Raw genomic sequence first — 27,589 nt, 5'->3', positions numbered from 1 at the left:
GGTGTTTAGGGTTAGGGTTAGGGGAGGCCAACTGGAGAATACGAATGTGGAGTCCAAACATGAGCCTGCCCTTCCCCCGAGCTGAGAGAGGGCGAGCTCGAGGGAGAATGGGGGTGCTCCCGGCTCGGTTCGACGTATGGGGACGACTGCCGCCACGTGTGGGGCGCAGCGCACGCCGGGGCCGCCACCACTCAGCGCGCACAGCACCTGCGGTCATAGGTACCGCCTTGCCCGCCTTGCACAGGTGGGCGCGGGGGCGGAGCCTCTGGGTGGTAGGAACCTTGGGGCGGGGCGTCGGCGCGCGTCGGCGGGCGGTGCCTCGGGTGGGCGGGGCGCTGGCGCGCGCGCGCGCGGAGGGTGGGCGGGGGCGGTGCGCGCGGTGGGCGGTGCGGCGTGACGCGCGCCGACGCCGATCCCGGAAGCGGTGTCAGATGCTGGGGAGCCGGGCGGGCGGGCTGGCGGCGGGCGGTGGGCGGCGGGGGGGACTTGTTGTTCTTCGCGAAGTCCGAGCCGGAGCGCGCGGCGGAGGCGGTGGCCGACGGGGAGCGCGAGAGTGAGCGCGAGCGCGAGGAGAGCGCGTGCCCGCGAGGAGCCGCCGCGCGCCCGCGCCCCCCGCGCGACGCCAGGTGAGGAGCTGCCGGGCAGGGCTGGGCCAGGGGCCGGGGTCCGGGCGGGGGGCGCCAGCCGCTGAGTCACGGCCCCCTCGGACCCGTGACCAAATTGGGCCGGACCCCGGGACCCCGACCTGGCCGGCTCACCTGCCGTCAGGTGTCCCGTCCCGAGCGCGCCGCGCGGGCTGGGGGCCTTTCTTCTGGGGAGGGGAGCGCGCCCTCGACCCCGGACCCCCACCCCGTGTCCGGAGGCGGCGGGCGCAGGGCGGGCCGGGAGAGGACCGGGTGGGGAGCGTGGCGTTTCGGCGGGCCCCGTGCCCCCTCCCGGCTCGCCCCACCTGTTTTGCTTTCAGGCCCCGGAGATAAGCTCCGGGGGAAGCGGGGGCCACGTGCCGGGGAGCGCGTGGCGACCGGGGCGACTCGGGCCTCGCGCACCTGGGCGCTGCCCGGCTCGGCCGCGCGGTCCCGCCCCGGCGGCGCTCAGGCCCGGCCTGCGCTGCCCGCGCCTGGGTCCCCGCTGCGCCGAGGGTGGTCAGGGCGAAGAGAAGGGGCCTCGCCGACCCGGTTGCGGTCCGAGCAGCCGACCTGCCGGAGTTCACGGAGGGAGGCCTCGGTGTGGGAGCTTGGGGTGGGGAGGGGGACGGCGAACGCGTCACTTCCCGAACCCCATGGCTCGCGGCTCATTTTTCTCCTCTGTGAATGGGGGTCTGCATCCCTTCTCACTGGAAATGCGGGTCCTTCGGTGCCTTTTCCGAGTTCAGGACACAGATGATATGTCAGTAGTCTGCCTGCTTCCACACACCTTCTCCAGAACCCGGGAGGGAAGGAAGTGCTGGGCTCTGGCCCCGGCTCTGCGTTGGAAAAGCACATCGCCTTGCCCTCCGTCCCCTGTCTCCCGTTGTAGTACCCTCACGCGCCACGTGTCCTGGAGTCTTCACCCAGGCGGCACTTGCCCACATTCTGCCCACATTCCCGGAGCACTGGGTGTTCGGGTTGCTGGAAGTCCCCTGATCTCTTACGTGTGTTAATGATTACGCTCTTGTTTACCTTCCCCATGGCCCTGGTAGCCCAGGCAGAAGTGAGATCTTCCCCCTAACAGTTCATTCAGAGTTGACCAGCACTCCACCCCCTTGCCAGGTGCCTGGCCTCACTCGGGGAGCTCCCGCGACTCGTGTGCCCACACCCAGCCCATGGTAACAGATTAGTGGCTCACCCGCAGTGTGGCTTGGCGGCCCCACTGCCCTCCCCTTGCCCCTTCATTGGCATTGGCGAGGTTTTGCCCGCACAGCGGTTGCTGCACAGGTGTCTTAATGAAGTACTGCTCTGTGCCATGTGTGCTGTCTCTGGAGCCCGGTCTCCAAGCCTGATGTCTTCAGGGGGATGGCGCTTTTTAAAGGAAAGCATTTGTCTAAGCGGGTGGGAGGGCCTGGGAAGCTGAAGGTGGGCTGTGCCATGGGTGGGGCACACCTGCAGCTTGTTGCATCCTGGATGGTTGACACCTTTCTGAGAACTCTCCCTGGGTCCAGTAGGAATGTTTGAGTCTGAGCTCGGTAGAGGGTGTCTGCTTTTATGACTTAAAGCTAGATCTCTTGCTATTCCAAAAGAAAACATTTATTAACTCAGAACCACAAGTGAGGCTTCTCCCCAGAGCGCGGTTGCCTCTTGTGCTCAAGCATAGCTGGCCTTTAAGGGCTGGCTTCCAAGTTCAGCATCGCTCACTTTCAAGGTGGTTGCTAAAAATGGGAGTTGAATCGAGGCTACTGGGGAAGTCGGCTCCGGGGCTTGCTGCGTTCCAGCCCTTTCTCCAGCCCTGCAGCTGAGGCTGCCTCCGAGCCAGGTCGTTCTCCGGACCATTCTTTGTCCACCGCGGTGCATTCTTTCACTCTCAGGCTCTGCCATAGCTGCAGAGTTTGTTTACAATCTCGGGCAACCTAGAATTCCTGCCCGTGTCCTGGCTGTTCCCGAGTCTAAAGGTTTCTGGACGGACTTTCTGGATGTCGGGTCCAGTCCACACGGGAAATGGAGCCCTGGCCAGCTGGGAGCGTCCTCTGTGTAGCCGCTCTTCAGAGCAGTAAACAGTGACTCACCTCCCCTCTGCTCTCCGCCCCCCTGTTCTCTGCTAATGGAAGATGCATTGCTCCGCTATTTACTTTTGCTTTTTATAAGTCACAGACTCGTCACGTTTCCTCTTTCTTACAGTTTCAGGAAATTAAAAGTGGCATGATGTTAAAATTGTAGGATTTTAGAGCAGGTAGAAATGAACCTGTGTGGTCTCAGTACACACACACGCACACACGCACGCACGCACACGCACACACACACACACACACACTTCATTTTATGTGAGGAAACTGAGCCCCGAGCCTCCTCGCCTACCTGTGGGGCGGGGTCCTGTGTCCGGGGTCTGTGCAGCACCTGCCTGTTTTTCTGCGCCGCCTGTCTGGGTGCCCTGGGCCAGGGGGCAGAGAGGAGACGGGGTGGAAACCGCCCCAGCCCCCCTCCCTTCAGTGCAGTGCTAACACACCTGCTTATGCAGCAGACCTTTCACCTGCCAGGAGTTGGGGGGAGCAAGTAGGTAAGAGGGTCCCCTGCTCTCCATCCAGCGAGGGAGGCAGGGCTTGGACAGAAGGACCAGGTCTTGGGCTCAGCCCTCGATGTGTGCTCAGGAGGGGGCACCCACCTACCACAGGGAGGGCAGCGGAGTCTTTCTGGTGATGCCAGGGTTGGGGGAGGGGAGGGCAGGGGGCTCAGAAGTGGGAGGGTACCCAGCACAGATTGGGGTGGGGGGCTGGCATGGCAACAGGTGGTCAGGAGAGAGGTGGGCTCAGGAGGGACTCTGACCAGGGGGGCTCCCGCTGCCTGCTTGGAGGGGCTGCATTCGAGGGGCCGAGATAGGAATACAGATGAGACGCAGGGGGCCTGAGCCCAGGCGGTGCTGTAGGGCCGGAGCATCTACAGGGTGATGCAGGCCAAGCCTAGCAGGTGGGCATGGAAGGAGAGGTGAGGCCTGGGGGCCACCATCACCTGAGCTGGAGACCCAGGAGGAGGGCAGGTGTGGAGAGAGGGTGAGCCTCCGGGGCCCGTGCAGGCTGTGGGTTCTCCAGGGTCATCCCTGGCTGGACTTGGAGGTTGGGCTGGTTGGAGCCCTGCATGGCACAGCTGGGCGGGGGGGGGAGAACGGAAGCCAGAGGGGGACCCCCCGGGGGCTTGAGGGGATCAGGGCGTGGCCTGAAGCTCGTGGCAGGAGCAGAGGGGCACGGGGCGTGGCGGGTGCGGGGCGGCGTTCAGCCTGCTGTCAGCCCGGCAGCTGCCTGAGTCACCTCTGGACGTAGCCAGGATGACACAGCTTCCTCGGGCTGCAAAGGCAAGGTGACCAGACGTCCCCCGAGGCAGGCAGACAGTCACGTCTTGCCGGAGGGCGGCCAGCCAGGGCCAGCCTGGAGGCTGGGTGCGGGCCGGGCTGGTGGGGTGCTCGTAGAGGTGCGGCAGGGCACACACCCCATCTTGGGGAGCTGGGACTGGGTGGTGGGAGCCCTTCTGGTTCCGGGACCTGTCTTCGGCTCGTTCGTTCGTGGGATGAGTCGATGTGTGCTTGTTTGGCAGATACGTGCCCGCTGTGCGGCCAGCCAGAGGGGCGTTCGGCCTGGGGTCTCTCGTGAGAAGGTCCCCGGCGCCCAGAGTGGGGGCAGCCGCATCACGGCGGCTTCTGGCTTTGGGGTTTGCTCTCGGCTGCGGGGGTGGGAACCTGCCCTCCCTCCCCCTCCTCCCCCTCCTCCCCCTCCTCTGACCTGACACCCTCGAGGCCTGGGAATGGAAGGGCTGCTCCGTCTGCTTGTCTTGGGCTGAGGCGCACGGGCATGGGCCGGATGGGAGCAGTGTTTCGAGGGCCCACCCCGCTCGGTATCAGAGACGCGGCTTCTCATGCTCAAGCTCACGATCGGGGCAGGCAGGCTAGTCGTTCAGTCTAGGCGAGAATCTGCAACTCGAAAACCTCCTTTGCTCCTAGGTAATCTAAACCCGGGGCTGTTCGGGTGGGTCAGTGCTCCTGTCAGCCACTGGCTCCCCGATGGAGAAAATGTCCCCCGGGCCCTGGACCCCGACCCAGCCCCACGAGGGCCGGAGCACACGGGGGATGGCCAGGCCGTGAGTCACCTCAGGAGCTAGGTCACAACCGAGGAAGGGATTTGTGAGAGGGAAGGTAAGAAGTGATCCTGGCCCAGGTTCGCCTGCCTTCTGGAAGATCAGTCCTGAACTGTCGGACCTGGCCTACCTGCCCTGCCCTGTTCCTAATGGGCCCGGAAGGGGAGGACGCCCCAGCTCCCGAAGGCCCTCCAGACTATGCGGTCACCTGAATTGCCTCCATCTAGTCTGCTGGGGTTCCCTTTTCCTAGAGAGGAAGCCCTCTTCCGTGTTCAGCTGTACGTGAGAATGGAATTTCCGGCTTTGGGTTGAAAACCAGCCTTAGTTAGGCTGACGGTCGCCTGGAAGGTGTTCTAGGGTAGAAGTGCTGGCTGCACGCTGTCTGGCCCAGCAGCTCCTTCAGGGCTTGGGGAGGGGGCGAGCGGAGGGCAGCCCCGCCATCCAGGCTCCCAGCCTAGCGCTGGCCACTGAGCTTCTGGGGTGACCCCTCCAGGACGAGCCCAAGGGCTCTCTGCACGTGGTGTCGCCGGGTTCTGTTACTCGGCAGCCGGGACGCAGTGCCGGGGCGTCCGTCCTTGTGCGGGGCCGTTGGAAAGGCGTGTGGGGTGACCAGGCTCCGACGCGGCGGCGCTGGCGCTGAGCACCGCTCCCCACGCCCGGCTGTTGTCTCCCACCCCAGCCGAGTCCCAGAAAGCAGTTCGTCCTGTGTGAGCTCTGCGGGCCCATGAGGTTGCCTGATGTTCCGTGCTTCACAAATACCCTTTTGGGAGCAGTTGTTTCAAAATCAGTTGTTTTATAAACTCTTCTTCACACCTACAAAACTCTTCTCCGAACCTCTTTCCAAGAGCGAGCTGTTGTTTTTCTGAAGTCAGAAGGGATGTGAGGTCAATACTTTGTGTGTTTTGGGCGAGAGGTGAGTAACCGTGCCGCTCCTGTCCCTGCACCGAGCCCGCAGAAGGGTGCTCTGCCCCTGGTCCTGCAGCCCTGACTTTGGCGTGAGCCCCTCGGGAGGGCACCGGGCCGGGAGGAGCAGGTCCCTGCGGAGGGGGCAGAAACCAAGGCAGTGGGGGTCGTGATGCTGAGCGGGGCGGTGGGTGTGTGCTCCCGCCCCGGGCTTGCCACCTTTCCGCAGGGCCGGGGTGCTGGTACAGGCCCTGCAGCCCGGTGGGGGTGAGAGCGTGGCCCTCGGCCGGAGTGTCTCTCGTGGCGTCACCTGCGTGGCCCAGCTGAGGACGTTTGCCACTGGGGCCCTTGGTTCTGATCCCCTCGTTTTTCAGAAGGGAAGATCGGGACCCACAGAGAGATGGGGGTCTGCTTCATCACCCCCAGCTGGTGGCCAGCCCCCGGCTCCATATTTACACGCATTCGCGCCACCTGCTCGGACACAGAAGCCCTGAGAACCGAGGAGAGCTCCCTGAGGTCAGGCCCCAGCTGGGACCCCGGCTGGACCGCTCTCTCCCGTCTCTGCCGGGGCTCCTTGCCCGTGCTTCTGGGCCCCAGTAGCCCAGGTGGTGGACGAGGTGGGCTCAGAGCCGGTGGACGTAGCCTGAGGGTCTGCCTGGGAGACCTTGGCCTGGTGGACAGGGGCGCCTAACGCTTGTGGGACCTGTGCAGAGGGCAGGGGGCTGAGCCCACGGGGTGCTGAGGCCCAGGCCTATGTACATCCTGGGAATGGGCGACCCACCAGGCAATGTCACGGTGGGCAGGTCCCCAGGGGAGGTGTCCCTGCCCTGAAGGTGCCCGGGTCCCGGCCAGGCCGGTACGTTACTGAGGGTCTGCTCGGGGTCGAGCGGAGGCCCCCCCCGCCCCCCGCCCTTCCTTTTCCCACCGGGTGGGAGCTGGTCTGGGTGGGTGGGCGGGGCCTCAGTCTGTGGGAATGTGAGCCCAGCTCTGTAAACAGCTGGTGACTCACCGCCCAGCTATGCCCTGGCGTGCTGGGAGCGCTGGAATGATAGCGGCTCCTCCTCGCTTGTCCTGGAGAAGTTTCTCATGGCCTCCCAGCCGCCTGGCCCACCAGCCCTCCCGGTGGCTTCTCCAGCCCAGCGTTGACCCCTGCACCGGAGGGAGGGGCGGCCCGTGGGGCACTGTTGGGTCCCCCCCGATGCCAGGCGTCAAGCCACAGTCAGGAAGCAGCTCTTACTTCCCTACTAGGATTGCCCCAGGAGCGGCTGCATGTCTGTCTCGAGCACACACGTAGCTGCAAGGAGAACAGAGGGGCACGGCTCCCCCCGAGGCCATACCTGGCCCTGCTGCCGTCCTGCTCTCCCACACCAGCACCTAGGAGAGTGGCTGTGTTGCCAGGGGCAACCAGGGGTCCACAGGCCTGGGTGCTGATGAGACCCTCTGGTGGTGAAGGGTGGCGGGCCGCGGAGGCAGGGTGGGTGGCTGGAGGGTCCAGGCAGTGCCACAGCGAGGGTCTCAGGGCTGCTTGGGAAGGCCGTCCACCCAGGTCTCCCTCACTTTGAGATGGAGGCTTTGCTGTGGCTCCATCTCTGGCCCCAAGACCCTCCTTGGGTGTTTCTCTGACGTCCTCTCTGCTCAGTTCACCTCGTCCGGCATTCGGAACTTGGGGGGCAGACCCCGACCCTGTAAGCTGGAGACACGGCGCACCAGCGAGTAGGGCCGGGTCCTCCCCATGCCTTCCCCAGCTGCAGGCACGAGGGGCCTTCTTGCTGCCCCACAACCTGCGCTGTCTGCTCGGCCTGCCCCAAGCCATTGTTGCTGTGGGCTTCTCTGTTTCCATGACGACCATGGGGGGTTGGCTACTTCCCAAGGTCGCCATGGCAACTATCAGAGGGGAATCATGCTTGGGATGCTTTGGCTGGCTTTTTCATGAATGATTAGAATGTGTGACACAATGCAGACGCGAAGCGAGAAGGGCGGGGCTGGCGGCCGGGGCTGGCGGGCGGCAGAGAAGGCTCCCGCCAGACGGTCAGTGAGCTCTGGAGGTGGTGGCTCCCACCTCCCCTGGTCGCGGGCTGGCTGGCGTAGGGAGCCCCCGCCCACGCTCTGGGCCTCAGGTCATGGCTGTGGGGCAGCCTAGGTGAAGGTGGTGATGTCACAGCTGCAGTGCCCTTGGCGGAGGTAGGTCTGTTGGGGAGGGTGGGGCCTGGCCAGGGCGTGCACGGTGCTCCCCCCACCCGTAATTGGGATGAGCTCAGCAAATCAGGGGCTCCCCACCTGGCCTCTCGGGGGGCCAGGTGGGCCCAGAGTGATGGGGTCTTGCCAGGGCAGGGGTTGTCCCAGGGGCCAGTGGCGATTCACAGGGGCTAGGTGAGGCCTTTCGGGAGGGGGCTTTGCTACTGCGCACTTGGACCCCTGAACATGGCGTCCTGCCACAGGTGCAGACGTCTAGCTCGGGGCCGGGGGCCGGAGGCAGTGCAGGAAGCAGCAGCTGCTTCTGCCCGGTGCCAGCCCACGGCGCTGGCGCTCATGGCCCAGGCCCAGTGGGCAGGGGCAGCGTGGGACAGCCGTGTGGCTGCCAGGCCCCAGACAAGGTGCATGCAGGCCACTCTGCGGGCCGCTGCTGGAGTTGGGGGTGTGGCCAGGTGTTCTCCCGGGCCCCCTGGGCAGCGGCTCAGGCCCACCAGAATGCCCCTGCTTTCAGGGTGCTGTGACTGGGCATCCCTGCAGGGGGTCGTCCCTGCTTTGGGTCACCTGTGACCGCAGCTTGCCCTGTGCCCAGCCAGGAACTCATCACACTCGCTTCTGTGCTCTGTGATTTTCAGTTACCATTTCCAAGCGGTTCTGTCCGGGTGACTGTACCCAGGTTATGACGACTAATCCCAAAGCGAACAAGGCGTTGAAGGTAAGGGGGTGGGATGGGCACAGGCCCGGGAAGGTCCCTCGCGGCCCCCGAAGCTCCTGTCCCAGGACCGCCCTAGAGTTGAGGAAGGAAGCCTGTCACTGGGCGTGGGGAGGGGCCGTGGGCTGGAGGAAGTACCTTTGGGAGAAGTGATGCCAGAGTCGGGGGCTGTGGCTTCGGGAGACGCCGGCTCTGGCGTCTGGGGGTGGAGGGGTGGGTGCCTGCCGGCCAGGATGTACTTGTCAGCCCAGCCCCGGACGTGGGCAGGGTGGCGTCTGGTCCCGCGGAGCCCCTGGTGGGGCGCCCGTGAGCGGGTGCTGCAGCTCAGGGCCTGGCGCCGTGGGTCTGGCCGGCGTTGGCTCTCTGTGCGTCTGTGGGCTGTGCGCTTCCAGGCGCTTCCTGGGGTCCCGCTGGGTCCACGTAGCCTTGTCCCACCAGACTTGGCGGGACCTAACGGGCCTGAGGGGTGCAGAGGGAGGGGTTGCCGTCAGCCCCGCACCAGGCACTGGAGAGTCCTGGGGGCAGTGCAGCCGGGCCGCAGCCTCGTGAGGTTTGGGCGACGGAGGGCGACCAGCTCTCGGCCGGGCATGGCCAACGGCCCCCCTCAGGGGACACCCTGCCCCGTACCGCGTGCACGATGCCGGGCGACCCCGCGGCGCCTGTCCCCGTTCCCGGGGTGGAGGGCGGGCCGGCCTGGGGCGCAGGGGGGAAAGGGGCCGAGCCCTGGCGCCCGCGGCGTGTGTTCTGGTCCCCGCCCCGACCACGCGCTGCGGCCCCACAGGTCAAGAAGGAGGCGGGCGAGAACGCCCCGGTGCTCGGCGACGATGAGCTGGTGTCCATGTCGGTGCGGGAGCTGAACCAGCACCTGCGCGGCCTCACTAAGGAGGAGGTGGTCCGCCTGAAGCAGCGGCGCCGCACGCTCAAGAACCGCGGCTACGCGGCCAGCTGCCGCATCAAGCGCGTGACCCAGAAGGAGGAGCTGGAGCGGCAGCGGCTGGAGCTGCAGCGGGAGGTGGAGAAGCTGGCCCGGGAGAACAGCAGCATGAGGCTCGAGCTGGACGCCCTGCGCTCCAAGTACGAGGCCCTGCAGACCTTCGCTCGCACCGTGGCCCGCGGCCCCGTCACGCCCACCAGGGTGGCCACCACCAGCGTCATCACCATCGTCAAGTCCGCCGAGCTCTCCTCCGCCTCCGTGCCCTTCTCGGCCGCCTCCTAGTGCCCGGCGGAGGGGCGGGGGGCGCGGGGTGCTGGTCGAGGGCCCCACAGGAAGCGGACCCCTTCATGCCGGAGTCAGATTGCGGACCCGTGCCGGGCTCGGGCCGGGGCTGGAAAAGAGGGGGGTTCCCGGGGGCCCGAGTGCCACCTGCTCTGCACCCGCACGCGCCCACGCGCCCACGCGCCCCGCCTTCCCCCGGGCCCTGCCGCCTCGCTCAGGGCCGTTTCCAGGCTCCGTCTTGCGCTGGGGGAGTTGGGACGTGTGGAGGGAAGGTCCTTGGGAGGTTCCCGGCCCAGATGTCTTCCGCCCCTCCCACAAGCAGCGCGTCCGTCCCCTGCTCGGCCCCCCGGCCGGGGCAGGACCCCCTCACCGCCCTGACCGCCCCTGGGTGCCCCCGGATGAACCATGCCCCAAGGGGTCCGAACACCCTGGGATCCTGCTTCAGCCTCAGCCAGAGGCCTGTGCCCCGTGAGCGGGTGGAGGAAGGGCTGCATGTGCATGAGAGCGTGTGCGAGCCTGTACACACGAGTGCGTGCAAGCACGTGTGCACGTGTACCTGTCCTCCCGTCCGTGTGCCAGTAGCGCTGGGGGCCTTGGGGAGCGGCTTGTTAATGGGGCTCGGGTGAGCCTTGGGCTTTCCCCGCTGTGTTGGGTGACCTAGGGCAGGTCCCCATGGAGGAGCAGCAGCCGCCTGGCCGGGGAGGGGGAGCCCTGTGTTCCGTGTGGAACAGGTGTGAAGGTGGCGGCGGCAGCCTCGGGCACGGACCACGGAGCTGGGCAGCGGCGCCCGTGGTCCCGCCTGTGGGTCCTGCTGCTGGAGGAGATGAGAGCAGGGAGAAGGGTGGGGTTGGAGAAAGAGGAGTGAGGATGGTGGGGGGAGGTGATGATGGGGGCGGCACTGGGCTGGAAAGGTGGCAAGGACCAGCTGCCAGGAGTGCTTGGACGGTCAGTCGGCAGAGGACACGGGGACTCTGCAACCTTGGTGCTTAATCATCGCCTGGACCCTTCACCCGCTCTTCCTTTCTGGCACTCGGAGCCACTGATGACTGGGGGGACTTTGCTGGGGTGTCCTTTCCCAGAGCCGCTGCGGGGCTTCCCGCGTGGCTAGGCAGGGGCCGCCCCTTCCTCCCCCACCTGGGAAGATGCTGGGACCGAGGGGTGGGCAGCGAGCCCGGAGCCCACCACGGGCCAGAAGCCCTGGGCTCCAGCTCGCGGTTTCCTCTTGGCTTGCCTCCCACCGTTTAGTAAGCCCCCCAGCAAGCTGCAAAGCGCCCACGCAGGGTGCCAGCCGTCCCGGGAGGAGTGGGGGGAGGGGGGAGGGCCCCAAGGGCTACAGTCAGAAAGCGTCCCCCTGTCCTGGGAGAAGGCGCAGGGTCTGGGGCGTCTGGGTCCTTCCGGAGCCACGGTCGGTGTGTAAAGAAGCTGTTGATACTATAGCCGTGGTAGGTAATCCACATTGGATATCAGTAAGGACCACGGGGATATTTAAAAGAGAGAAGAGTATATATATATATAAAATTATATGCACATTTTATCCTACAGATTTTCATACCTTTCCTTCCTATTTGATACTGTAAAAGCCTCTCTAGGGCAGAGCTGCCTGGGAGTGTGGGTAGGAGCGGGACCATCACCCTCGACTGGCTTCTCAAGTCAGCCGCTCGCCGCCCTTGGGCCCGCCCCCCAGCCAGGTGCCCCGCGGGGAGGGCGGGCGGCCTGGGCTCTCCGAGCAGCCCGATCCGCAGCCTCCACTCCCCGGGACCAGGCCTGGGAGACCAGCGTGATCCCTTCCCCTCCTCTCAGAGCGTTGAAATTTCATTGTCACAGTTTTAATATATGGATGTTTTAATTTAAGAAAACAGGCACAACCCCCTGGCTGGGGGGGCTGGTTTCCCGTCCCCTGTGCTTCCGGCTCACTCGCCGCCCCAGGTGACAGGGCCCTGCGTAGGCCCCGCTCCCGTTTCCCGCACCTCTGGCCACTCAGCAGTTTCATTTCAATATTTATTTTTGTGCTGCTTTTATCATGATATAAATTATTGAGAAGAGACCCTATGTCGTGGCCCCCGTGGTGTGACGCGCGGCCCGTGCCCGCCCGTCCCCTCCCGGCCACACCTAATTTATTGCTGTACATCTCTGCCGTGACGCTTTTGTACCTTTCAATAAAGAGTTTTCTGGTTTCGCGTTGTCTTGCTGCACGGTTGGTGCTTTGGGCCAACCCTCCCTCCTTCCCCGGCCCGGGGGGGCGCTGTGGGCCACTGCCTGCGCCGCCCCCCCATCCCAGCCCCCGTGGCTGTAGCCCCCCCAGGGGCGGGGTCATCGTCGGATGCTGCTTGTGAGTGGGTCTCCAGGGCTGCGCGCGGAGGGCTCAGGCAGGTGGAGGCAGGCGGGCTCCCTTTCTGCGTGGTGGGTGGAGTTCCCGAGGCCCCTACTGCCCTGATGAGGAGCCCCCTGTCGGTGGATGTGGCCCCCCTCCCCCGGGCGGCTCTCTTGGCTGGGGCTCTAAGGTGAGCTCGCAGTGGGTGGGAGAGATGGGGTCTGCCTGGGGCGGGGGGCAAAGCCAGTAAGCAGACTCCCCTGAAAGCCAGAGCTGGGCGCCCGGCCAACCTGGGCCTGCTGGCGGGGGAGCGGGCACCTGTCCTCCGGATGCTGCCCCCTTCCTTACCCCCCTGACCTTGGAGGGTCAGGTGGGTCAACACTTGGCCTTGGCCTCTGAAGGAGGGTCAAGCTTGCAAGGAGGTCTGCTGCTCGTTGGGGTTTCTGAACACTGGCAGCCCTCCTGCCCCACCTCTGCCGGGCCGACCAGGGTGGCACCTCGTAACCAAGGGACTGTGCTTCAGCGCCAGCCACTGGGCTTGAGCCCCACCCCCAGCTTCCATGTGGCCTCCGCCGGCTCCTTCCCCCCCAGCTCCCGAGCTCCCTTCGGTGGAATCAGGTGTGGGGACGGACGCACCCGGCAAGGTGCGGTCGCTGTCTTCCCCCAGCTGAGCAGACCCCTGCAGCAGCCCCGGGAGAGCCCGCACCCCGGCCTGCTGCTCCTGGGAGCCCCCTGGGTGTGTCCCTGAGACCAGAGCTGGCAGCAGCCTCTGGGTGCAGGCTGGGGAGGCCCAGACCCCGCCCGGTGCTGGGCTCCAGGGAGGTTGTTAAAGGGTTCCTGCCCGCAGGCTGCCCAGCTGCTCTGGGGGGTGGACCGCTGGGGCCATTTCACAGGTGAGAACACCGAGGCCAGAGCATGTGAGTGAGACAACTGGCCTCCGTGGCCACCTCTGGCCCCACACAGTGCAGCCTGGAATCAGGAGCCGGGTTTTCGTCAGAGTTGGAGAGGTGGCCCGCGGTCCCCTCCTCGGAGCACCCATGCTTCCCCATCAGCAGGGCCAGGCCCGGGAGGCTGGCAGCCCCTCTGACCTGCTCCGAGGCTCTGTCCCACCTGCAGGTGTGTCGTCCTCACTGCTTGACTTTGTTATGTCAGAAGAGCCTGGCCACAGGCAGAGGGGCCTGTGGGGCTGGGACCAGTGGGCAAGTAGCCCCTCTCGCCAGCTCCGTGACCTCAAGCAAGTAGCTCAACCTCCCTGGGCCTCGGCCACCCGCCCGAGGCCGTCGTGAGGACTGCGCGTGTGTGACATTGCTGGCCCGGTCCTTGGCACAGAGCGCCAGGCCTGCCTGAGAGCACCCCAGGACCACATGCTGTGTCGGGGTCTCCAGAAGGCGGCCCTGGCCCACATGCCCTCTGGGTACACAGCCTTGGGCAACTCAGGGCCCAAAGCAGGGCCCCTCCAGACGGGGGCCCTGGGGCAGCACCGCCTCCCCTGGCTCACCGCAGGGCCTCTGCCCCGCAGCCTTCAGAAAACCTCCCTCCTGGGTCAGCGGGTCTCTGGGGGCCCCGTGGCCGCTCGCAAACCAGCTGACAGACGTGGGGGCCCGAGCTGGGCCTGCCAGCCACAGAGGGCGCGGTAAGGCAGATGGGGGGCCTCCCAGCTGGCGGCAGGGAGGAGGCCGGTCTATCTTTATCAGGCAGCCAGGCTGGGCCCTGGGAGAGGCCGCTGGCCTTGAGTTCCGTGCCCCAGGCCCAGGGAACAAGGGGACAGGGGTGACCCCACTCTGCCCTGGAAACCGTAGGCTCGTTCCTGCCTTGCTGAGTCTCTCTGAGACCCTCAGTGCCTTTCCCTCTCTCCCTGGGTGATGTGGGAGCCGGCGGCCGGGAGGCGTGGGAGGTCGTGGCTGGGTGGTGCCCGGGCCTTCCTGCCGCAGCGCTGCCAGCTCCGCACGCCTGCCCGCGGGCGCACCACCCGGCACCTTTTCCCGGCTCCTGCCCCACCCTACTGAGCACCCCAGACACACTGGACGGACCAAGGCTCACAACCCGCTGCCGCCCCCTCCCCACGCAGGGCCCCCCCGATGTCCAGGGCCCACCCTCACTCCCCCTGTCCTGTTCCGCCTCCTGGGTCCCAGGCTCCCGGGCACCAGCCCCCTCCTCGGGCGGGGCTGGCATGGGGCCTTGAACTGGGGAAGCCAAGGCTCCGGACCGCACAGACGTGCTCATGGCAGGACAGGTCATCTCGGCTTTAGTCCGAGCTCGTTGCCTGCTTGCTCTGAGCTGCTACTGTGGCCCGCAGCCCCAGAGTGGACGGGGACCCTCCCCGCTGCACCCAGCCTACGCACGATGGGTCTCATCTGTCCGCCTCACTGTGGTCCATTCATTAGAGCACTGACCCTGCAGGAACACAGGCCACTAGAGTCACTAGAAAACCCAGGCTGTTTATGCATAAATAAATGCAGTTCACCCTCCACCGGTGGCCCCAGCCCCTCCCAGACTCCCAGCAGCCACACCCACCCTTCCTCCACGGGGCCACCCCGCCTCCTGTCCTGCACTCAGTGTGGAGCCCTCCTGCCTGTAAGGCCCGCAGCTCCAGGCTGCCCAGCCCCGCCCAGGAGCTGTCCATCCAGGGAGGCCACCTGAGCCGATGGCCAGGTGAGCCCGGCAGGTCCCTGGGCTTGTCAGGTAGGCTCAGGTGCCCTCTTCTGAGGCCGAGGGCCCACCAGGCGATGGTGTGGCCCCAGGGCGCCTGACAGGGCTGCCAAGCGACCCACTCCACTGGCCAGAGGTGGGATGGGCAGTGGGCTCCACGGGCCTAGCAGGAAGTTCCCAGGAGAGGCCTGACCTTTGGCAAGACGGTCGGTGGGTGAGGGTCCCTGTCCTTTCCCAGCGGCCTGGACCACTGACCCCAGCCAGGCGGCCGCTGACCCCGGGGCCCCTCTACAGCTCCTCCGTGGGGATCAGCATCCTCTTCTCCATGTTGCGGCTCTTCCTGCCCCCACCGGAGCCACCACCCATGCCAGGGTGGGTGCTGGGCAAGGAGTCCCTGCCCTCGCCAGGCCCCTGGGCCTCGTGTGTGGCCTGCTGCATGTACTGCTGGTAGGCGGGTGAGAAGTTGTGGATGGCGTCCTGCACAATGTCCTGCGGGCTCACGGTCTCCTTGAGGCCGCTGGAGATGCTCTGCATGGGCGCCGTGGGGGCTGGTGACAGGCAGTGGGTGGGCTGTGGTGCTCCCTGTGCCCCATCGTCTCCCCCCGTGCACCCGGACCCCAGGACCTGACCCTGCTCCCCACCAACCTCGGGGCTGCCCGGGGCCGGGGCTCCTGCATCTCCAGGCCCTGGCTTCGGCTAGCAAAGGGTGACTCCTAGGACCCCAGAATCCCAGCCCAACTTCTCCACCCCAGCCCAGCACTGGGGCTGTCCCAGCCCAGACCCCCTGCCAGGGGTGGCAGAGAGAGACCGCCGTGAGCTGGCCCCCATCTCCTCTCCGCCCTGGTGTGAACCCTTCACACCCTCGGCCACTCCAGGCTGACCGGTCCAGGCTCAGGCCACCCCTACCCAAATGGGCCATTCTTTAGGGACACCAGCACCAGCCAGCCCTTGGCCTCTCTGATCAGGCTGGTCCAGGCACCTGCGTATGGTTGCTGGGGCCCCCAGGCTCAGGCGCTGCGCCAACCCCCTATCACTGAGGGGCCCTGGGGGCCCAAGCATCAGGTCCAGCCCATCTCACTCAGAGTTCAGCCCGCCTGCCTGCCGGCCTGCCTGGTCTCTTCCCCTGGACCACGTGCAGGTGAGGCACCTGTCTGGAGCTTGGGTCCTCCGTGGGGCCATCTCCCTGCCCATCAAGTCGACATTCCCAGGGCCCGTGGGCAAGACGGGGGACAGAGACATGGTGCTAGGGGGCCCTGGGAGGGGGGCGCTGCTCAGGCCCACCTCAGGCCCACCCTGTGATGGTCCGGGTGCACCACAGCCACCTTCCCCACCCCCGCCCGGGGCTGGCGGGGCCCCGAATACCTGGCGAGCGCTCTTTCTTCTCCGAGTACACCTGGCAGGTGAAGGCGTAGCGCAGGGCGATGGAGGCAAAGAGCATCTCGATGCAGATGATGAGGTTCTGGTAGCCAGCGGCCACCGTGCCAGCCCCCACCCTGCTCCCGTCGATGACCTGGGCCTCAGGGATGAGCCCACACCTCTCCAGGATGGCCAGCAGCATCCCTGGGGGATGGGGATGGCCACTCAGGTGCCTGCCCCGGACAGGAGGCTGGACTGCAGCCAACCCCAGCCAAGAGTCCCCCTGAGGCCGGCCTCCTGGGCTTGGCGGGGGTCTGCAGGGTCTGAGGTCCAGGGGGGCTGGGAGCCTCCAAAGCCGGGGCCTTGGCACAGCGGACATCCAAGAACTCCCCGAGCGCCTGTCCTGACCTCTCCCTGGCCCCACCCCTCACCGTCCCCTGAGAAGTGGGGTCTGGCAGTGCCCAGATCCTGGCCCAGGGCCCGCTGAGGACAGGTCTCCACCGTCCCCCGCATGGCCTCTCCCCAACACATTGGGCCAGACCTGCCAAGTGGGGAGCCCACCATCTCCCCCATGCCAGGGGCTTGATGGCCTCCCGCTGAGAGGGCCGCCTGCTGACCCGGCTACAGCTGGGGCATCTCTCTGGGCTCCAGCCCCTGCCTCAGGAGCCCCACCCACCCTGCCAGAAAGAGAGGAAGATGACGGCCTTGATGGTGAGGAACTTGAGGACAGGCTCAAAGGGCTGCAGGAGCTCCCTGGTGGCGAAGTAGAAAAGGCACAGGGCGTAGAGGGCCAGGCTCACGGAGGCGTTGTAGACGAGGGTGACGTAGAGGTGACCGCTGTGGATGCTGGGGCCAGAGCCGGGGCCGGCGGTGAGGGCGGGCCCGCGCCCCCGTGCCCTCCTCACCCTGCCAGCTGTGCCATTGGCCTGGGCCCCCAGCCTGGGCACCGGCAGTGGCTCAGACCTGGACCCTCCCTCCAGGGCCTGCAGATGGCACCCTAGGGGAGCGGCAGAGGAGCTGGCTGCAGGGAGTCGTCTCCAGACCCTGCCTGCTTCCAGGCAGGAGCCCTACGGCCTCTCCCCTCTCTACCCTCCCAGGCACGGGAACAGCCCCCTACGTCGTGGACCCACAATCGTGCATGGGTGCTTCGTGTGCATGCCAACGGTATGAGCATGTGCACATGCTCATTGCGTGTTCCCATGTGAGAGCACTTGTGTCTGCACATGTGTGTGTGAGGGTGCGTGCGCGTGCGCACACGTGAGGATTTCACGTGGACCCAGGGCCAGGGCACAGGCCAGCGCAGAGCTTGGCTCTCTGGGCCCGAGCGCCCTTAAATCCATGCTCGCCCACCAGTGGCCCTGCTGTGGGGTAGCGCTGGGGAAGGAGCCCATCGCTGCCTGGGCCGCGAAGCCCTGGAGTCCCCAGGGCACATGTGTGACAAGGGTCTGTTTGCCATGGCCTTGCCCCCAGCCCTTTCCCAGGAGGAGGAGGGGGAGGGGGTTTGGCCCCTGCTGAGCCCTCTGCTGAGCCCTGCCTACCTCCCCTGTGCCCCCCAGGCCGGGCCCGCCCACCCCCTCCCTGCCCACGCGCCAGCCTGGCCTCACTTGAAGTCCCCATCGTGGTATTTGCCGAACGCCTGCAGGATGATGGTGACCAAGGCCATGATGGGCTTCACAATGCAGAACTGCAGTGTGGCCTGCGGGTGGGGGAGGAGAGTGAGGGGACAGGGGAGGGGCCGAGGGTCCCCCAGCACACTGGGCGGTGAGGGGCGGTCGGGGTGGCTGGGAAGGGCCGGGACTCACCTGCTTGCAGAAGCGCAGAAACCCGATGGAGTAGGACATGCCCCGAAGGCAGCAGGTGCCGTAGAAGCAGCTGGGCCTGGGGTGAGGGAGCCCCTGAGGTGTGTTCCTGGAGGACACACCCCCAGACTGGCCTGGCTGCCCACCCTGGGCGTAGGGGTGCCCGGCGGGCTCTGGGGAGAAGCTCACCGGATGGGTTTTCCCCGAATCTCAGCCATGATGGCACTCTCGCCCCCCAGGTACTGGAAACAGAGGCTCAGGAAGCTGTAAATGACAAAGGCTGCAGAGCAGGGGAGTCGGCAGTGAGCCTGGGTGGTCCACGAGCGCACCCAGCCTGCACGAAGCCTCCCTGACCGCTCAGAACTCCTTGGCGCCCATTTCCCGGAAGACAGCTGGGGTTCAGCTCACTCAGCAGGACCACTCCTCACGGGGGCTCGTGGCCGGGTTCTGGGACCAGGTGCCATCCCTGGTGGGGGTGGGGCCTGCAGCAGTCACGGCAGCTCTGATGCCCCCCACCCCATCTAGGGCCTGTTCCCCACCCAGGCTCTGGGCAGGCCCAGCTGCAGTCTCGCCCCCAGCTTGGGATCCTGGGAGTCTTGTATCGTTAGCACCACTAATCCCGACTGTCCTGCAGGGGCCTCGCTAAGCCAGACTCAGGCCTGGAGGGTGGGGTGCCCCGGGGCAGGCGGGGGGAGTGCGGGCGCCTGGGAGCCCCTCACTCGGCCCCCCCTGCCAGCCCAGCCTGGGGCCGCCCTGGGCCCCGGGGAGCTAGCTGTGCTCACCTTCGTAGCAATCCCGCACGGAGTCAAAGTAGACGTAGTGCTGGTGGTCCCCCAGGAGGAGGAGGCTGAGCCAGGAGTCGACGGCGTAGACGGGGACGATGAAGAGCAGGCGGATGATGTAGCGCTGCTCGCTGGGCACGGTGTAGGAGCGCAGGTGCAGGTAGATCTGGGCGGGCGGAGCAAGGCAGGCCTGGGGGACGTGGCCCCCCGCCACCCAAGCGGGAGGAAGCAGAGCGAACCTCCCTGGGCCCTGCCCTTAGTGGACACTCTGCACTGGGAACATGCATTCACTCTCGTGCCCATTCATTCGTTCATTCATTCAACGAGAATTTCCCCAGGGGCAGGGGGATGGGCGGCAGTCACGGCCCCCTCGTGGGCACGACTGGTCTGGAGAGCAGTTTGGCATTTTGACATGGAGGCATTAAAAGGGCTGATACCCTTTGACCCTTCTAGGCATTTATCCCATGGAACAGATTTGCGTTCAAGGACGTTCATCGTGGGGACACACATGAGACTGAGCACGGCAGCGGGGCCCGCGGCCGAGACGCAGCCGCGCATGGGGCTGCCCTGCAGCCCTGAGGCGCTCCGACAGAAAGCAACCGGTCACAGCAGGATGGCAAACCGAGCGGGACCCAGGTGAGTGAAAAAGCAGGGTGAAAATGAAGGGAAAGACATCCCTGGACAAAAGGAAAAGATGGGTGGTTCTCATGTTCATCTGTATACCTTCCTAGATGGTCCACATTTTCTACGAGGACAAAAAAATAAACAGTGACAGGGTCTTTGGAAGGAAGAGGCCCCGGGGAGCCAGCCAAACAGGTAGCTGGCTGTAGTCCCAAGCAACTCTGGGAGGCTTCCCGGAAGAGGTGCCATGAGAGGCAGTGGAGAGAGGGCAGGCAGAGGGCAGGCTGCGTGCAGAGACCCAGCTTCTAGGGCCCAGCACGGGGAGTGGCGGGGGCAGCCTGGCGTCAGAGTCAGGCTCCTTATCAGCCACTCCCTCCCCGGCTGGTGCGGCAGGAGGGCACGGCCTGAGCAGCTATCAGGAGGTGGACTTCTGCTCCTGGGCTGGCACTGCCTGGCTGAGGGCCTTGGCAGCCGCCGTTCTCTCTGTCCTTGGTTCCCCGTCTTTAAAGTGAGGGTCCAGACTCTCTGTCCTATTGGGCTCTGAATGGGTGCGGAGGGTGGGACTCCTCCATGGGAGTGCGGGTGGGGGCGGGGAGGAGGGTGGGGCCTGGGAAGTGCCACCCACGGGGTCTCCATCAGCCCTGTCCAGGCCGTGGGGCCCCAGCACGCTGGGCTCCAAACACACGTGCCCAGCTGGCACCCAGAATTACAAAAGGTCAGGGCAGGAGACAGAGGACAAAGCCAAGGCCCAGACTGTGGCTGGAACTGGCCTGGACCCAGGGCGCTGGGTGCCTGTCCCCCTTGCTGCTCTTTGTCCCACAAATCACAGCCGACACCAGACCTAAAGCCATTCTGCCACCAAGGAGGAAGGCATGGCTTCCCTGCAGATGCAGATACACCACCCCGCTGTCCGGTCTACCTGTCCAGATGCTCCAGGGCAGCTTGGTAAGACTCAGGGCAAATGCTGCCTCCTCCAGGAAGGCCTCCCGGATGGCCCCAACAGGAAGGGACCTCCTCTTCCTGCCACTCTCAGCTGCACCTGGCCCACTGATACATTTGCCGTGTCCCCCTTATATTTTGGTTATTTGAGGCCACACCTGGACACGCACCACACAGCAGACAGCTCTCACTGAGAGGGTACCGCCCTGCCTCGGAGGCCTCTGGCCACCTGCTTCCCTGCCAGCCTGTCTCCTGACTGCCCCCGCCCCTGGCTCACCCCGCCAACCCAGTCCCTACGACAATGCCAGGCAAGTCATGCCAGCAGCTCTGCTCTCAGCTCCCCCCAACGACAGCCTCCCCTGGCTCCCCAGCACCCCCGGGCTGAAGGCCAAACTCCCACAGGATGTTGGAGGCCCCTCCTACAGGTCCAGGGTGCCTCCGGCCCAGGCAGCCCTCTCCCTCCCAGCTCTGCTCGTGTCTCTCTGGCGCAGTCCTGGGCTCCTGAGACCCTCCGTTGCCTGAGATGCTCGGGACCCCACTGCCCAGCCCTGCACTCGGGCACCACCTCCTGTCACCCGCTCCCTGGCTCTTGCTGCCAGGCCTGGCGCCACTACATTGGGGGGCTGCCTGTCTCCCCAGCTCTGGGCCCCTCCAGCCGAGCTCTGACCCTGCTTCCACTCCCGGAGCCTGGTCTCACTCCTTACAGAGCCACGTCCCAGCCTCACCAGCTTTCCCGGGGATGCTGCACCTCTGGAGGGGAAGGACCTTTCTGCTCCCGGCTACGTGAGCCTGGGAAAGACCCCGGCCTCTCCCAGCCTCAGTCTTCTCATCCGTGAAAGGGGACAGTACTGCTGACCTCAGTGAACAGGCTGAGGGGCCGACGAAATGCCCCGGGGGAAGGGCCTGGCGCCCGGCTGGAGCTCTTCCCTCTGCCTGGAAGAGGCCTCCCGCCTTCGGGCCTGGACCTCTCCCTCCCCTGCCCCCTCCCCTGGCCCGACGCTGCCTCCACGAGCCCCTGGGCGCTGCTCCTCTGGCCCGAAGACCTCCGAGGCCTGCACCCAGGCCATCGCTCGTGGACCCACAGCCCCAGTAGGGCCGGCCAGGGCCAGGCTGAGCTGTGGCTCACGGAGAGTGGGTCCCAAGGGAGCGCGCAGGGGAGGGCTCACCTGGTGGCCGGTGAGCACCAGGGCGGTCCACACGAAGATGCCCGAGATGCCGCGGGCCAGCGCCGTGGTGAGGAAGAGCTGGGAGGTGCCCTGGGAGCTGTTCCCCACACCGTCCACCTGCGGCCCGGTTGCCCACACCAGGGGGGCTCCCAGGAGCCCTGAGGCGTTAGGCATCTGCAGAGGCGAGGGAGGACACAGATGGGGCGGGCAGAGGTGCCCAGACGCTGGGAGCAGCCCAGTGCCTGTGGCGGGGGAGAGTGGGGCAAGGGCGGGAGGCTGTGCTGAGCGGGGCCACCGTCCCTCCTGTGGGCGTTCCAGCCCGACCCTCCTGCCCACTTGCCTGGGCTCTGCGCAGCCGTCTGTGTGCAGGGACCCAGGTCCAAGGCCCGGGCCTGGGTGCCTTCTTCCCCGGGGTCAGCCACCTGGGTGCAGACACCAGCTGCCTGACTGTGTCCTGGGGTGATCGGTCCCCACCTCTGGTGTCCCGGGCTTGCGGGGAGCCTGCTTTTCAGGGGCCAAAGACATCTGAGAAAGTCGGGGAGCCCCTGGTGCCCTGCCTACCAGGGGTGGAGTCCGGGAAGCAGGCCAGACTGGCACAGCCCGCAGCAGCAGACGGGGTGGGGAGGCGCCCTGCACCCACCGGGCCTGCCTGACCGTCTGGCGCCCAGCTTGGCCAGGGCCCCTGGCCACCCCAAGCCCACTTGCTAGCCCTGGGTGCCCTGTTCTTCAGCTGCTCGTAACCCACTGGGGTGCCGGGCGCCTCCCGCCTCCCTCCAGACCTGGTCACAGGGTCCGGCACCTACCTCTCAAGCAGGAAGCTCCTGGGCCAGTCCTGGGAAGCCCGGCCTCCAGGGAAGCCTGGCTGGTCATTTGTGTGGCCACATGGCCCCCACGGGCGGCCCCAGCTGGGGTGGGACCAGGCTACCTTCTGGAGGCTGGGCCAGGCCTGGGGACAGGTGGCCAGCACTCAACTCCCGGGTGGCCCACCGGAGCCTCTGGCTGCAGGGAGGTGCCCAGGCAGAGGGGAGGAGCGGAGGGCTGTTCCCTCCCCCTTTGACACTCTATCCCTCCCCGGCTGTTTGCTCGAGGCAGCTGGCTCCCAGGAACCTGCCTGCGCCAGGTGCCCTCACCTGCCTGCGCCAGAAGGCCAGGCAGCTGCTGCCCGGGCCTGAGATGGGGGAGGGGTCTGCGGTGGGCCAGGGTGGGCTGTGTGCGTAATGGGTACGGGCTTCCAGTTGGGGTGATGAAAGTTCTGGGAGGAGATAGAGGTGGCAGTTGCGTGACACTGAGGGTGTATTAAGTGCCACTTTAAAACGGGTAAATTTATTATGAGAATTTCACCTTGGTTAAAAAGGCCCCCGTCCCCAAGAGGTGCACTGGAGACATTTCTGTTTTTTTCTGCCAGGGGGTGGGGGAAGGGGAGGAGGGGGTGTGGGTGAGTCACAGACAGGCCACTGGGCCTGCCCCGTGGTCAGCCCTGGGCCAGTGGGAAGGGCTCACCCCCCCGGGCTCCTGGAGGCGCCGGCAGGGTGGGGGGCCTCAGCTGTCTGCCACCCTGGGTACGGGGACTAAGTGCCCACATGGTGCCGCCCTTGGTGCCACCCAACCCTCCCTGCGGCCCTGGGTTGTGGGGTCAAGGGGTGGGAGTCGGGGGCTCCCACGTGTCCAGGGTCCCCCAAGGGTACAGGAGGGTCCAGGGGGAGGTTGCCAGCCCCTCGGACACACTGCCCCGTTCCCCCACCCCTCCGCCCACACCGCCCCCCTGGGGAGGCCCCCACCCTGGCTCAGGTAGAGCCCCGGGACCTGGCCCGGCTCCCTGCACGGCCGCCTCCGGTGCCGACTCTCCTCCTGCCGTCTCGGATGTCACCTCCTCTCTCTCTTCACCTCTTTAACTTCCAGAGGCGCCTCGGGAACCTCGCGCCTTGCCCAGCCCACGCCCAGGGCACCGCTGTCCCGCGTGGGCTCCCACTTGGCCCAGCAGGGCTGGCCGGTGTGGTCTGGCCCTTCTCCAGCCGACATGCGTTCCTGCGAGCCCCGCGCCCGCCCCCGAGCCCCGCGTGCCTGCGGCGCCCGGACCTGCGGCTCTGTCTGCTCGGCTGCATTTTATAAACCTGGGGCTCCCCCTCCTTCTCTGGCTTCCTGACCAGGTCGCTCCAGAGGCAGCCCCGACACTCAGGCCTTCACCTGCCCCTGTTCTCTGGCCACCTGGGCACGCCCCTCCACCTCGCTGGGCCTCTGCTTTCTCGTCAGCAAAGGTGAGTTTAGGGTCTGCCAGCCCCTGCCTGGGGTACAGCATGAAGGTCCCTGCAATCCCTGGGGACCTGGGACAGCACCCCCTTGCCTTCCCCCTAGCCCTAGACCCCAGACCCCGAGCAGGACCACATGCCAGGCGCGGCCGGGAACCGCAGGGGCCCGGGGTGGGTAAGGCGTGCTTCACCGGCTTAGAGGGCGCGACTGACACGGGTACTGGGTCTGGGGGAGCAAGGGACTCAGCTCCCCGGTCCGGGGAGGGGCCGGGGAGAGGCTGACCCTGCAGCCACCCATGGGGCTCTCTGGCCGAACGAGGCCCCACCCCTGGCGGCTGCTCTCACAGCTGGCACCCACTCGGGAGAGGCGGCCTGGCCGGCCGGGCCTGATTTCCCTGCCCGGGGCTGGATGCTGACCAAGCCTCTCGCAGGACAGACCTGTTCGCCCAGATGCGGGCTGCCGGCGCCTCTGACCGCTGTTTACTGTGACCAGGTGACTGGGCCCTGGGCAGCTCCCGGCCCAGCTGTGGGGTGGCCGAGGAGCCTCGGGCAGTCACAGGCCTCAACGGCCCCCTCCCGACACCCGCCCTTCACCCCAGGGACCTAGTGCCTCAGTGTGGCACCGAACCTCCTTCCAGGCTCCCCCGCTGTGCCAGCCCCCCTTCTAGGCCAGCCTGCCATTTCCGGTGGCACACGGCTCTCTCCCACGGGGGACAGGCTCTCCCCTCCCGCCTTCCCTGAGCCAGGCCCTTCCAGCTCTGAGCTGCCCACTCTGGGCTGGCAGAGACGGGGCTGGAGGACAGGGTGGTGGGAGGTGTCCTGACACGCCCCCTTCCCCAGGCCGGCCCACCAGGGAGTGGCAGATGGGATTTGGCCCTGGGCTTTGGTGGCGGCCCACACAATGGCCACTGACTCAGCTAATGCCACCACAGCCTGGGCCGGGGTGACTGCAGAGGCCCCCAGCACACCCCTGTAGCCTGTGGGTGATGAGCCCCGGCCGGGCCACCCACCAGCCTGGGGACCCTGCAGCCACTCCTCCCCTTTCTCTGGGCCTCTGGGGCTGGGAGGCTGAGGGTCCTTCCAGCTCTAGTTTGGGGGCAATTTGGCAAGCTGTGCCTCCCCGTGTCCAAGGTGCTGGCCCCTCTGGGCAGGGCACTGGGCACCAAAGCCGGGCAGGAACAGGACCCTGGGTCCAACACGAGGGCTGGGACCCTGGCCTGGCCTCTCACCGTGTCTGTGACTTAGGGCCAACTGTGGACCTCTCTGAGCGTCAGTTTCCGCGGGTGATGGACGGCTGTGTGCAGCAGGTCAGCCCTGGTAAGAGCGGGGACTCGGGAGGCTTTGCCCACTCCTCCCACAGGCTGCTGGCGCTGGGGGCTGGGCGTGGGGTCCCGCCAGCCTCGGGCACATGAGTGGTCTTCCTCTACTTCTGGGCTGCCGGGCCGACCAGCCCTGCCCTGCAGCCCAGCGGAACCCACTGGGGCCTCGGAGGCTTTCCCTCTTCACCCCGTAGGCCTCCCGTCCTCTGTCCTGCCCATGCCAGGCCGAGCCCCTCCCCAGGCCTGTTGCCTCGGTCCCCAGGGAGAGCCTGTGACTGCCCAGGGCCTGTCTGTACCTGCCCGCTGCCCCAGAGCGAGCTGCCCCAGCCCTGGGGGGCACCCTTCTGTGAGGACCTGGGGCAGGGGTGCCGACCTGGCCCTGGCCCGGCTGGGCTGGTCTGAGACCCTTTTTGGTCACCAGGTGGCATCCTGGGGTCTGGCAGGGGGCACGGCCTCTGGGGTAGAGATGGGGTGGGGACGGAGCAGCTGTGAGTCTCAGAATTTCAGGGTGTGGGCGCTTCTTTCCAGGGGTGCACGGGGCCCCAGGCTGGACACCACACCTCTCTTGTGGCTGCGCATGCACACACACACACACGTGTACACACAGGCATACACATGCACAGCTCACCTCCCTGGTGGCTCCCTCGGCCATCTGGCCAGGCCCCTGGGGCAGGTGTGTCGCAGGTCTCCAGGCCTGAGGGGGCAACCAGGGTTGTCCGGCCCCGCCGCCGGGCCTCCAGGTCTCTGCCGTCCCTCCTCACAGCAGCCTGGGTCACTCTGGTACGATTGCTACTGGCAAAGCACTGGCCTTGCCCCAGACCCAGAAAACCCCTCCCTGCCGCCCCCACCACCCGCCCTGCCAGGCCGGCCCTACCTGCCCAGGTAGCCCGGCCACACCCACTGCCATGCCCTGCCCAGATTTGGGACCAGCCGTCCCTCCCACCCACCGTCCAGCTGGCTGTCGAGTCTCCAACATCCAGGCGTGGATCTTGTCTGGACCACTGACCAGGCTCTGGGTGCTTCCTCTCCCTGCCCCATCTGTGTAGGTGGGGGGGTTCCCACACCCGCTTCAGAGGTGCAACGAGGGTTAAACAGGGTGATGCAGCATCCGCCGCGCACGGAGCTGGGATGTCCACCCCCAACCCCGCCCCATTCACGCCGCTCCGTTTTCCTTTCTCTGGTCCCTTCGCCCCTTGATGCCCCACATCGGGGAGCACCCTCCTGCCCATTCGCTCCCCCACCTCCCCCGTGCTCCGGCACACACCCCCCCCACCGTCTTCCCACAGTCCTTCTGGAATTTACGAGTCCCCACACAAGACCGGCGTTGCCCTCTGCTTCTGGCTGTGATTAACGAAACCTCGACGACAATGCCTCTGCCTGCTCTGAATTCGTTCTGATCCATCAGGCCATCACTCTCGTCAGCTACCCGGCACCCGCTCCTGACGTCCGATTTCATTCCAAGGCGCTAAACAAAGCAGCCTACGCCAGTTTATCCAGCTGGGCCCCGCGATCACTGCCTTATTCCGCAGGTTATTTGTCATAATTGGTTCAGGTGGATCCAGGGCTCTGTCAAACCCTGGATAAGCTGCTCAGACTGGTAACCATGGACGGCTGCCCTCCTGGCCTCTCTTGACCGCCAAGGGTACCCACTGGCCCTTGACTCTGAACTGTAGCCACAAGCCCATGTCCACTTAGGAAAAGGGAGCTAGAGGGAGGGGAACTTGGGGTTCTGTACTTGTAGCTCAGCAGGACACCGTGTCGGATGAATCATACCGCGTTGGTCCAAGGGCATGGCCTTGAAAAAGGGAAACTCATCCACCAGTCCATGCCGCAGGGGCTGGCAAATCAGCCCCACGTTCATTATTTACATTTGGCCATAAATTCCTGGAAGTTGTAATTACAGTTTGATCGCTGGGTAAGCACCATATGCAGCCTTTCCATCTAAAGGAATAACAATTTCCACAAAGCCGACAGCTCTGCCTGTGGAGACTGCGGTTGTATAGACCTCTTTACTGGAGACTGTATCTCTCCTCTGGAATTATAGCAGCTGGGAGCAGGGCAACGTGGAAAGCAAAGGGCCAAATGCCTCTTCATACGAGTCACACGTCTTGACTTATAAGGCAGAGCAGAGCAGTGAGGCACTGGCTTCGATGACGGAAGCCTTTGGTCTCAGCCTGTATTCTTTAATAGCTACCAGACAGCCTCGGGCAGCTGTGGATAAGTGCCACTCGGGAAGGCGCTGGGGCCCTGGTTTCAATTATACGTCAGTTGCCCCACCATGTTCTGGGCGGGCAACCGTGGGTCTGTGCCAATGACAGGGGCTCAGGTGTGTTTACATCCTGGGGTCACCACTGGTCACCTGGGGGTCTGAGCGACCCGCCCTGTCCTGCTAAGCCTCAATTTTCTCCACTGCCTACCTGCCTCTTAAGGGCAGTCATAAGGACTCAGATGGTGTGTGCACTGCCAGGGCCTGGCTCGCGGGAGGCCCCCACACAGAGGCTGAATCAGAGCCAGGCAGAAGCACGGAGGCAAGTCTGCCTTCAGTGTGGACAAGGCGGTTGGCCCACTCCTTAGAGAGAAAGGGGTCCAAAAATGAGTGTCAGTGAGGGCCTGGGTGACGGGTGACCAG

At 65.9% G+C, this 27,589-nt stretch overlaps 3 protein-coding genes and 1 long non-coding RNA gene across 7 annotated transcripts in view; 3 read left to right on the top strand and 1 right to left on the bottom strand.

Moving 5' to 3' along the window:
- Positions 1–494: 494 nt before the first annotated feature.
- MAFK (MAF bZIP transcription factor K) lies at positions 495–11,946 on the top strand. 2 transcript variants are annotated; one of them, XM_081257722.1, is made up of 5 exons: positions 495–626; positions 4,618–5,664; positions 6,029–7,835; positions 8,480–8,559; positions 9,338–11,946. In XM_081257722.1, exons 4-5 carry the CDS (start codon positions 8,524–8,526, stop codon positions 9,770–9,772), a joined length of 471 nt encoding a protein of 156 aa, XP_081113848.1. In that variant the 5' UTR covers positions 495–626; positions 4,618–5,664; positions 6,029–7,835; positions 8,480–8,523; the 3' UTR covers positions 9,773–11,946. The 2 variants fall into 2 exon arrangements, with proteins under 2 accessions (XP_081113848.1, XP_081113847.1); XM_081257721.1 differs by lacking the exons at positions 4,618–5,664; positions 6,029–7,835.
- Positions 11,947–14,226: 2,280 nt separating this feature from the next.
- On the bottom strand, positions 14,227–22,745 carry TMEM184A (transmembrane protein 184A). Of its 3 annotated transcripts, none has more exons than XM_081256843.1 (10): positions 22,199–22,745; positions 21,736–21,896; positions 21,396–21,569; positions 18,670–18,835; positions 18,077–18,167; positions 17,891–17,966; positions 17,693–17,784; positions 16,765–16,934; positions 16,095–16,292; positions 14,227–15,280 (listed from the first exon to the last, which is right to left on the bottom strand). In XM_081256843.1, exons 1-10 carry the CDS (start codon positions 22,263–22,265, stop codon positions 15,021–15,023), a joined length of 1,455 nt encoding a protein of 484 aa, XP_081112969.1. In that variant the 5' UTR covers positions 22,266–22,745; the 3' UTR covers positions 14,227–15,020. The 3 variants fall into 3 exon arrangements, with proteins under 3 accessions (XP_081112969.1, XP_081112970.1, XP_081112971.1); XM_081256844.1 differs by having other exon boundaries at positions 21,736–21,817; XM_081256845.1 differs by lacking the exon at positions 21,736–21,896.
- Positions 18,698–27,589, top strand: part of LOC308629242 (uncharacterized protein) — a 38,228-nt gene continuing 29,336 nt past the window's right edge. Inside the window, exons 1-2 of the mRNA XM_081256849.1 lie at positions 18,698–18,829; positions 19,123–19,305. Of these exons, the coding sequence (XP_081112975.1) occupies positions 19,178–19,305 (128 nt within the window). The 5' untranslated portion in view covers positions 18,698–18,829; positions 19,123–19,177. The remainder of the gene's footprint in view (positions 18,830–19,122; positions 19,306–27,589) is intronic.
- Positions 22,883–27,404, top strand: LOC308629243. Its single transcript, XR_014017642.1, has 3 exons — positions 22,883–24,134; positions 24,887–24,958; positions 26,247–27,404. It is a non-coding gene; the product is annotated as an uncharacterized lncRNA (long non-coding RNA).

Source organism: Mesoplodon bidens (assembly GCF_964165515.1).
Source record: "Mesoplodon bidens genome assembly, chromosome: 15".
Taxonomy (NCBI): Eukaryota; Metazoa; Chordata; class Mammalia; order Artiodactyla; family Ziphiidae; genus Mesoplodon; species Mesoplodon bidens.
The sequence above is the reverse complement of the archived record's forward strand: the minus strand, read 5'-3'. Positions and strand labels throughout refer to the sequence as shown.

Coding starts and splice junctions, on each gene's coding strand:
- MAFK (XM_081257721.1), top strand. CDS start 8,524: ATGACGACTAATCCCAAAGCGAACAAGGCGTTGAAG. Junction 8,560..9,337: donor AAGCGAACAAGGCGTTGAAG/GTAAGGGGGTGG, acceptor GCGGCCCCACAG/GTCAAGAAGGAGGCGGGCGA.
- TMEM184A (XM_081256843.1), bottom strand. CDS start 22,265: ATGACCAGCCAGGCTTCCCTGGAGGCCGGGCTTCCCAGGACTGGCCCA. Junction 18,836..21,395: donor TGGTGCTCACCGGCCACCAG/GTGAGCCCTCCC, acceptor CCGCCCGCCCAG/ATCTACCTGCACCTGCGCTC. Junction 16,935..17,692: donor TACCACGATGGGGACTTCAA/GTGAGGCCAGGC, acceptor CTCTGGCCCCAG/CATCCACAGCGGTCACCTCT.